Genomic DNA, 10,407 nt, shown 5'->3' on the forward strand with positions numbered 1-10,407 from the left:
CACTCCTGTCCCAAGAGCCTCACATAGCAATGGCTGAGATGCGTTGTTTCCTTTCATTAACAAAAAGCCCATTCATTTAAAAAAAAAAAAAAAAAAAAGAGGACAGGCTCAAATTTACACAGAAGGTCTAACTGGGGGAGCCCTTGGGTTTCCTGTGAATGGCATCACTTCCCAAGAAGACCTCTAAAAAAAATGCTACCCACTCCAAGCCTACTGGATGCTTAGAGCCATCCCATCACTAAGAGCTGCTTTATTCTAAATCTGTCTACACCTCCTTACCACATCTGCAAGACTGAAAGGGGTCTGTGGTCATTCACCAGTTTCCAGATTGGGAAACTGAGGCCAAGAACCTGCCATCCAAGGACTTCCTACAACACAGAGCTAGCAAGCATCCGCAGCGTAAGTAGGCAGCACCATGCTGATCAGCATCAGCCTCCCAGAGACTGCTCTGCATTCCGAAACCCCAAAGAGGGTGGGTTACCTTTCCAACCCAGAAAGCTAATTCATCTTTTGGTTGCAAGCGAGCAACCTCCCATCCCCGAGTCCCCCCGCCAGGCCTGTGAAACCGAGACAATTATCTCAACCTCCTGCCCCACACAAGGTTGTCACGAGTCTCCCGAGAAAACAACCTTCTACAAATATAAAAGCAATAAAGATGCTAATGTCAGGTTTCACAACTGTCCCTGAATAAGACACACCAGGTTTTCCACAGCCTGAAATCTAAAAGAGACAGCCCCCCATCCCACCCCACCCCTTCTCCTCTTCCTACCCTTCCGTGATATTATAGTTTTAGATCATCTCTCTACACAGGCTGAGTACAAAAAGACAGTCTCGCTCTTGGTTGGTGCTCACCCAGATTATTTTTATGTATCTGGCAACTTTCCTTTTTCAATCTCATTTGTTTTTCTTAGCACCGCTAATGGGAGATAAAGAAATCAGCTCTCTGGGCACCCCTGGACTGTGACCTCAGGAGAAAGAATAAGAGTGATAAGATGGAGAGGTTTGCAGGAAATAAATACCCTCTCACCACAGACAGAGAAGAGGTCACGAGTCTGCCTGGGGTCTGCTTCAGAGTGCAGTGAGTTGGAGTTTGGTGCTGCTCTGACACCTCAGAACTCAAAAGGCAGACCTCACCCTAAGACCGTAAACTCCCAAAAGAAAGTCATTAAGAGAAACCTACAAAAGTATTTCCCCCAAGTATGACAGTGGAAACTGGAACCTTCTGTGACCACCTCCAGGAAAGAAAGCGACCAGGCCTCTGGGAAATTGTGGCAGAGGGAATGGGGGGGGGAGGGCAGAGGGAATGAGGGGGGTGTTGGCCCATGGCTGCCCTCTGGTGATCCAGAAAGGGAACCTGGCTGGGGTCAGACTTCCTGCTGGCAAAAGGCCAGGGTAGGCCTGGGAGGGGAGGGGCCGCTGGCCTGAGTGCTAGACTTTCCCAGGGCTCACCACCACCGTAGGGCTGACGCATTGTGCAAAGGTGGAAGGAAGCCAAATCTGAAATCCGCACCCAAACAGCCACTCGTTGGAAAACCATTTTTAAGGGTCCCACCGCCCGCAGGGGTGAGGTGCTCTACGCGGCCAAGTGTCTTGAGCACACAAATGACTCTGCTGGCTGAGGCTGCCGGGAAGGGGTGGGGGAAGTCAACAGACTCACATGCATCATGGTGACCAGGTGACAGGGGTTGAGCAGGTAGATGACGGTCTTGGTGGCGAACTTAAAGCCCACCTCCACCCCGAAGGTCAGGCACAAGGCTACTAAGAGCAGATTCTTGCTCAGGCTCTCTTTGCCTTCCTCTGGCCGCTGGGTCACCTGCTCTGGCTGGCAGCCACGGCCACCCCTACCGTCCTCCTCCGTCTGCCTCAGGATGTGCCGCAGGGCCACCAGGATCTCCAACAGGGCCAGGGTCAGGACCACCACACTTTCCAGCAGCCGCTGCTGCCAAGAGAGGAAGGCAGCACAGTCGGGGCCCCCATTGCCCGCAAAGCTGGGGTCCACGCCCCCATAGAGCCAGTCCAGGAGACTTTGGTAGCTATACCGGGACATGATGCAAAGTGGCTCCCCACGACCACCGTGCAGGAAGCGAGAGCGAGATGGAACACAAGCCCCGAGGGTGGCCCGGGTGGTGGGACATATACGGAGGGCACACCCCCGCCCCCGCACCCCCCTCCGGACACCGGGGCAACTAGAGCAGGGGACGGGAAGCTACACGCGAGGCCCGGGGCCAAGTGCTGGCTCTAATTTGTCCCTACGGCTGCCTGGGGAGCCCCCCGCGCTTCTCCAGTGGCCACCAACGAGGCAGGGTGGAAACGAGCCGTTGGCCAATCTAAAAGGAAGGAGAGGAAAAAAAAAAAAGGTCTCAAAGAGGCAATTGCATCGGGAATTACGAGGCGGGGAGGGGTAACTAGCGAGGGAAGAAAAGGGGAACAGGGCAGTGGCGAAGCAAGCAGGGGTCGGGGGAAGTCGGAGGCCGGGAGGGTCAGGGCCAGGGTTGAGGGGACGCGGCAGGAGCGAACCGGGGGAGACGGTGAGGGAACACGCGGCGGCCAGGAGGGGAGCTGGCGGGGCCGGGCCGGCGGGGAGGGCGACGGGGCTGGCGGGGACGCCGGACTCCTCGTCTCACGCACTTGCCACAGGGGGATCGCTTACTCCTGCAACCGCGTGGCCGTCTCTGCCCCCAGCGAGCAACTTCGCCGCCGACGGGCCCCTCCGAGCCAATTTAGAGCCGTCCCGGGCCAGCCTCCCGCCCCCGGGTACACCCCCGAGCCCCCAGCTCCACCCCCCGGCCCCAGACGCCCGCCCTCCGGGCAGCACCTCCCCCAGCCCGCGGCTCGCCCGGGACCTGCCCCCCTCGCGCGGGCAGCGGCGGGAGGAAGCCAGGAGGGAGGGAGGAAAGGCGGGCGGGAGGCCGGGCCAGCCGGGGGCTGGGCTCCGGCCGGCCCCCTCCCTCCGCCCCGGCGCCGCAGCTTCCCGCGCCTCCCGCCCGGCCCCAGGGACGGGTCGCCGCGCCCTGCGGGGCTCCACTCACCGGCAGTCGGCCCTCGGCCCCGACTGGGCGCCCGCTCGGCTCCCCGCGCCCCGGCGCTCGGCTCCCCCGGCGGCCGCCACGGCCGCCGCGCACGGCTCCTCCTCCCTATCTTCCTCCCCCTGCAGCAGCCGCGCTCGCTTCCTCCTTCTTCCCCTCCCTCTCTCCTCCCCCTCGCCGCCGCCTCCCCGCTCCCGCCCGGCTCGGCCCCTCGCCGCTCCCCCACTTCACGCCCTCGGCCACCCCGCCGGCCGCCTCCCCTCTCCGGCCTCCCCGCCCCCCAGCCGCCTGCACTCTTCACACCTCCCACTCCCCCTTTCGGCGCCTCGGCCTCCCCCTCCCTCCCCCGGGCTCAATCCCCGCCTCCTTCCCCTCCTCCCCGGCCTGCCTCGCGTTCTGCGCTCGCCCGGCCCGCACGCGTGCACCGCTACCCTCCCGCACAGCCGACTACGGAATTCGCTCCTCCGCGAAGCCGTTTGGACCGACTCCGCCTCCTGCGCCCCGGTTCTCCAGGGCGCTTCCTTGGACACCGGGCACCTAGTAGGCGTTTAGCCGGCCCTCGCTGAGTTCTTGGGGGAATGGACGAGCCTGTCTAGTGATAAGCCCCTGGGCTTTGGGAGGTCCGCTGGGTGTGACCTACTCTTCGCCTCTCCTCCAGACCTCCCTGAAATAGCAGACTTGGGCAGGGCCAAGACGGCATCTTCTCCACCTTTGTAGCCACAGCCCTACTCTCCACTTCCGTCCTAGACAAGGCTTCTTTTCCTACTTTGCCCGGCCGTTCTCCCTCCTGCTGTGCTCCGATGTTTCTCTATCTAGCCTCCGGCCACTCCCTCTCCAGGCTCTCCGTCTCCCCTTTCTCCTGCCACGCCTTCAAGCTCAATCGTACTCTAGCTGGAGGAAAAGATGGAGGAAAAGAAGCTTCCCCAGACCTCTTTCCGTCCTCCCGCCCTGCGACGGAGCAGCTGTTTCCAACCTGCGCTTGGCCGAGAGTCCTGCCACTTAAACGCCCGCCAGGCTGTGGAGGGGCCCAAGGATTGGACAAGGGCTGCTAGCAGAAACAGGGCCCCCTCTTCCCTGCTGCTTCCTACCTATAGACTGGGATTTGCTTTTCTTTGGGCAAGGAAACAGGAAAAAGACCTTTTCAAAATCCACTTTGTGTTGGTTTAGTATCTATTGAAAACTCACAAACAGGGAAATAGCCAGAAAAAAAAACAGGCACCTTGCCTGGGAAACACCTTCTGATGTTGGCTGCCAGCCATTTTCCTGCAGACCTTTCCAGGTCTGGTTTTCCCCCACTTGGCCTCAGAGCCAGGTAGCTTTGCACAGACAGCATCCACCTTAGGGCCTGATGCTCTCAAAGTGCTAATTAATAAAGAACAACAACAAACAAGGATCGATTCAGCAGCTCACTCGTTCTCCGTCGGTGTTTTGTTAAATCCTCCGCACAGTAACATTAAGGGTAAAACTGGAGTTCTGGTGATGACTGTAGCCTGAGACCTCAAGTTCCTGTCTTCAAGGAGGTAAGAAGGAGATGATAGCACTCAGTAAAAGGCTTCATTAATCCATGCAGAAATCTTCCCTTTTAAGTCAGTGAAGAATCTGCCTGCAAATGCAGGAGACCAGGTTGAATTCCTGGGACGGAAAGATGGAGAAGGAAATGGCAACCCGCCCCAGTATTCTTGCTTGGAGAATCCCAGGACAGTGGGGTCTGGCAGGTTACATTTCTTGGGATCCCAAGAGTCGGACACGATTTCGCAACTAAAGCACCAATCCATACCGAACTTCTTTGGGAGTTCGGCCTAGAGGGTCTTGTGTTTGCAAAATGATTGTGTTTAGTGCCAGGCCAGCTTCCTCGCCTGAGGCACAAATTCCTCTTTTTCAAAGGTAGAATAGCCAAGTGTTTTGACGACTCTGGTATACTAATAATAATTATCCCATTTACTTGCTGTGTCACTTTGGGCAATTTACCTCTCTGTACTTCAGTTTCCCTCTCTCAACCAAACAGTTATCCGTGATCTTTTATCTAATTCCTAGGATTATACACATTTACATGAATTGAATTGTGTAGCCAGTGCATAAAAAGTGCTCAATAAATGCTATCCCTAATCCCCATGTAGTTCTGCATGGATGCAGCCGCCCCCTAGCCCCCTACCCATGCAGACACACATTCAGTGCCCTCCCCCACATCTTGGTAAACAATCCTATCCTGCCTTCAAAGCCCACATGAAATTGCACTTCCCCCAGCCCCCACCACCCAGCTCCCAGAGTGCTCTCTCTCCTGTGAACTTGAACAGCAGTTATTGCCTGCGCTACTCATTTTATTCTGAATCACTTACTGCCTTCCATTGTTCTCTCATTGTTAGTTCTGTCTCCCACACTCAGATCTTTGACAGCAGGGATGGGTCTTCATCTTTTCTAAATCCTCAGCACCTAGCAGAGTGGCAAACATAGTAGGCACTAGGCAGACACTAGGAGAGTGTTGTCCCCATTATTGTTGTTTTGTCTCTTTTGCCACCCCATGGACTATTGCCCGCCAGGCTCCTCTGTCCATGGGATTTCCCAGCAAGAATACTGGAGTGGGTTGCCATTTCCTCCTCCAGAGGATCTTCCCGACCCAGAGATTGAATCCCCATCACCTGCGTTGGCAGTCAAGATGGATTCTTTACCACTGAGCCACAAAGGAAAGTCTGTTGTCCCCATAGATAAAAGGTAAACAATAATTGAGCTGAAACAGCAGGTCACATTTTGGAAACTCAAAAAGCTTGAAACAAATGTACTGATCATTTCCTTGCTGGGGCACAGCCCATTGGTTTCTTGTCTCTGAACAGTAAGAAAAGCAAACGAACTTGGTTTTTAAAGTAGAACCTTGAAGTGCAGTGAAAAGGAGACCTGGACTTTGGGGAAAGTCACCTCTCTGTGCTTCCATGTACTCAGGTTCAAAGAGGAGGGGGAGTGGACTAGAATGGCTATTTTTTTTAGCTTTATTTATTTTGGCTGCTCTGGGTCTTCGTTGCTGCATGCGTATTTTCTCTAGTTGCAGTGATCGGGGGCTACTCTTCATTGCAATGCACAATCTTCTCATTGTGGTGGCTTCTCTTGTCATGGAGGACAGGCACTAGGCACACGAGCTTCAGTGGCTGCAGCATTCAGGTTCAGTAATTACGGCACACAGGCTTTAGTTGCTTCACAGCATGTGGAATCTTCCTGGACCAGGGATCAAACCCGAGGTCCCCTGCATTGGCAGGCCGATTTCCATCCACTGTACCACCAGGGAAGTCCTAGAATGGTTTCTAACTCAGCCTCACCACCTTTCATCCGAGTCATGTTTGATTCTTAAGGGAGAAACCTCATCTAACTGGCTTGGTGATCCTAGCCACCTTTCTGCCTGTTGAGACAGTACCCTAAATTCTTTTGTCCAAAGTACTTTTCCCAGCTATGAACTCAGCTGACCTGCTATGGAATGCAGAGTCAAATTATTATCTCCGTCATACCACCAACTAGCAGCTCAGAAAGGTGTGGTGACTTGCCTAAGATCACACAAGTTCATGGCAAAGTGAGGGCTAGCATTTGCGGTTCAACAGCACAGGCCAGTGCAAGCTTGCTCATTGGCTTGGCCATCTGACCTTTTCTCCTCTTGCACTTCATATTCTTTGCATCCACTCCTGTCCTACTCACGATGTAACCTGAAAGTGAAATGCATGCATGACTGCCCACAAGCAAAGAACAATGCACAATCCCAATATTATACAAGTGTTATCAGTAAAAATAAATGGCATGTGTATGGAGAAGAATGGAGAAGCCTTTGTATTGATCTATCTGCTTACTGCTTCTTCCTGCCCCCACCCCCTGCTGTATTCATTCAACACTAGCATTCATCCCACAAATATTTACTGGAACTCTTATTACAGTCTTATTATATTATTATTGTATGGGAAAATCCTAGCCTTGTGGGCAAGCTCTGCCTTCAAGGAGCTTAAAATCTAGCTAGGGAGACATGTCAAACAAATGGAAGGTTAGATAACAATTAAGGAGGGAGGTATAAATACAAACCAAGCAGGTAAGAGCTGCTGCCACCAGAGAAAATCTTACATATGTCAAGTGAGTTGCACAGTCAATGAGCTCAGTAGTTCAACACTAGGCAGAACTCATCTGTGGGGAAAAAAAGTCAGCATGGTAGTGAAGGGGAACAAAATCTGTCACCCCAAAATATGCCTTGTTGGCATAAGGATTATTTTAGGCCAATTATTTTTAAGAAATAGTACACATAGGAGAGCTTGTGCTTTTGTAAGAGATTGTTAAGGGAAACCACCATTTGTAAGGGTGTCTCCTTCTCTGTACAAGAAAGAGAAAGATGACTCCAAATCTCTAGTAACTCCTATCAATGGAGAAGTGTGTGCATGCTTAGTCACTCAGTCACATTCTATTCTTTGCGACCCTTTGGACCGTAGCCCACTAGGTTCCTCTGTCCATGGGATTTTTCAGGCAAGAATACTGGAGTGGGTTGTCATTTCCTCCTCCAGGGGATCTTCCCGATCCAGGGATCAAACCCGCATCTCCTGTGTCTCCTGCATTGCAGGCAGATTCTTTACCTGCTAAGCCACTAGAGAAGCCCCTATCAATGGAGAAGGCTACAAGTTAAATCTGCAGAACAATCTTATCCTTGTTTACTGTGGTTTTCCTAGTCATCTTGAATAACTGGCTCCTTCCAACCTCAATATCATTTGTCTTTATAAGATGATAGTTAAAGTGGTAATTTATGCCATTTCAGGGAGTTACTCAGTTTTGTGGGATCTCTCCCATTTACTGCATACAAAACCAAATTTCCCCAAAACTGAGTTTCCATGCTGAGTTTATGATTACCCTCTCTAGCCAAAACTTTATTCCCTTTCTTGTCCTGCCCCTGTTCCCCTCAGGGTTGAGGAGTATCAAAGAAATGGGATTGAAACTGAGCGGGACCTTGTAGGGCCCTCCCCAGTACAAAAGCCCCTCTGCATGCTCCTTTCTAACTTGTAGAAAAAGTAAGTCTATCTTTAGTCTCCTAGGTGTTCCCTGAGTTCCAAGAGCAAGTTCCTGCGCCTAGCACACACTGAGGCCAAACAAACTGCAATGTCAGCGTTTGGAGAAGAGAAAGGTTTATTGCAGGGCCAAGCAAGGAGAACAGGTGGCTAATGCTGCAAAACACCCCAACTCCCTGATAATTTTTGGAGAGAAGTTTTAGAGGCAAAATTTGGGGTGAGGGCTATGGGGTTTGTGGCTTACTTCTGATTGGTTGGTGGTGAGGTAACAGGGTGCTGCTCCAGGAATCTTGTACTCAACCAGAAGTTACCATCCTCCACAGGTTGAGGCCTTAGTTCCCACAGAAGAGTTCAAAATATTCACAGATATTGTTACATATGTACTTTGAGGAGGAACCAGGACCTGTGCTATTGTTTATTGACAGCTCCTCCTTTGTTTGTTCATTCTCTTGCTTCCCTGATTAGCAACTGTTTCAACCTACCCTTTGAAGACCCCCTGGAGAAGGAAATGGCAATCCATTCCAGTACTATTGCCTGGAAAATCCCATGGACAGAGGAGCCTGGTAGGCTACAGTCCATGGAGTCACAGAGTCAGACACCACTGAGCAACTTCACTTCTTCTTCTTGGTATTCAGGGAAGTTCTAGAGGCTGAAGCCTTTTTCCAACAAACAAGAAAAGGTGAAATGGAAACAGTTTATACTCAGGAGGGCCTTAAAGTTTCAATGAGGAAATGCAGAAGCAAAGGGAAAGCAGTTAAACAAGAAAAGTAATGACAGTGTTGTAAGGTTGCTCAGTCATGTCCAGCTCTTTGTAACCCCATGGACTATAGCTCACCAGCCTCCTCTGTTCATGGAATTTTCCAGGCAAGAATACTGGAGTGGGTTGCCATTTCCTCCTCCAGGGGATCTTCCCAACCCAGGGATCAAACCCATATCTCCAGCATCTCCTGCAGTGGCAGGCGGGTTCTTTACCACTGAGCCACCTGGGAAGCCCGTAATGACAATAGTTCAGCAATAAAACAAAGTTCTAGTTTCTCCTCAAGGGATATACATAACAATCTGACATATATCCTGAGTTTTCTGCAGGAACTAAGACATATACCCCTACCCAGGTGAAGGGTGGTGACTACTTGCTGAACACAAGCATGTAGACCTCAGATTGGATGATTAAGATGCCAGAAACATCAGTCTGTTATCTCACCACCAACCAATCAGAAGAAAGTCATGCACCCTGCAGCCCTCCCCTAAAATGTTGCCTTTGAGGCAGTCCTTCCCTTAAAAGCCCTTCCCTGAAAGCCTTAGGGAAGTTTAGGTCTTCTGAGCATGAGCCGCCCACACTCCTTTCTTGTCACCTGCAGTAAAAGCTGTACTGGCCTTCATCACAACCTGGTGTCAGTAAATTGGCTTTACTGTGTGGTGGGTGAGCAGACTCGAAGTTTGGTCCACAAACATATATACGAGGTATACTTATTATTAGATCTTCCTGGTGGCTCAGACGGTAAAGCGTCTGCCTGCAATGTGGGAGACCCAGGTTCTATTCCTGGGTCGGGAAGATCCCTTGGAGAAGGAAATGGCAATCCACTCCAGCACTCTTGCCTGGGAAATCCAAACATCCAGGAGTTGGTGATGGACAGGTTGGCCTGGCGTGCTGCAGTCCATGGGGTCACAAAGAGTTGGACACTGCTGAGCGACTGAACTGAACTGAAACATCTGTTTGTTTTTCTCCTGTTAATCTGTCTTTATCACAGGGGAGTCTCAGTGGAGAACCTAGAAGGGTAGAGGGAACACTGTTTTTCCTTTCCTACAGCAGTTACTCTTGGAGGTCACTAACAGGAAAGGTGAAAGAAGTCTTCCAGAGTGCAGGCAGTGTTTGTATCTTGATCTGGGTGCTGTTACATGGGTCCACACGTATGTGAACATTTATAGACCTCCACACTTGCGAGTTTTGCACTTTACCACATACAAGTATACCTCAATTTTTAAAAACGTTCAGAGAAAAGAGAAAACGCCTAGGGCAGGAATTGCCAGGAACTTCTTCATGGAGAAAGTGGTAGTGTTTAACTGGAGATGTAAATGAATCTAGGCCAGTGCTTGTCAGCTCTGGCTAAAACTGAGCAGGTACCGAGGACTTTCTGTGTCCCCTGTTTCTTGTTTGCAGGAATAAGGTTTCAGCCTCCTAGACCTTCATGTTTACCAAAGGGCAGATTCAAATATTTGCTAATCAGGGAAAGGAGGGAATGCAGAAATGAAAAAGGAGCAATCAAGAAACTGCAGGGCAGGGTCCTGGTTCCTCCCCAAGGGAAATACACGACAATATCTTTGAGCTCTTCTGTAGGAACTAAGGCCCCCACCCAGGTGGAGGATGG

At 51.5% G+C, this 10,407-nt stretch overlaps 1 protein-coding gene across 6 annotated transcripts in view; it reads right to left on the reverse strand.

The window, feature by feature from the left end:
- TMEM164 (transmembrane protein 164) overlaps positions 1-3,100 on the reverse strand; it is a 180,824-nt gene extending 177,724 nt beyond the window's left edge. For 2 of the 6 annotated variants that reach the window (XM_018044331.1, XM_018044334.1), the window contains exons 1-2: positions 2,629-2,755; positions 1,658-2,327 (exon numbers count right to left, since the gene is read on the reverse strand). In XM_018044331.1, coding sequence (XP_017899820.1) covers positions 1,658-2,047 — 390 coding nt within the window. In that variant the 5' untranslated portion in view covers positions 2,048-2,327; positions 2,629-2,755. Of the gene's footprint in view, positions 1-1,657; positions 2,328-2,628; positions 2,756-3,029 lie in introns of those variants that run through there. The other 4 variants (XM_018044332.1, XM_018044337.1, XM_018044336.1 and 1 more) reach the window with 4 other exon arrangements.
- Between the last annotated feature and the right edge of the window lie 7,307 nt (positions 3,101-10,407).

This window comes from Capra hircus, unplaced genomic scaffold (assembly GCF_001704415.2).
Source record: "Capra hircus breed San Clemente unplaced genomic scaffold, ASM170441v1, whole genome shotgun sequence".
Taxonomy (NCBI): domain Eukaryota; kingdom Metazoa; phylum Chordata; class Mammalia; order Artiodactyla; family Bovidae; genus Capra; species Capra hircus.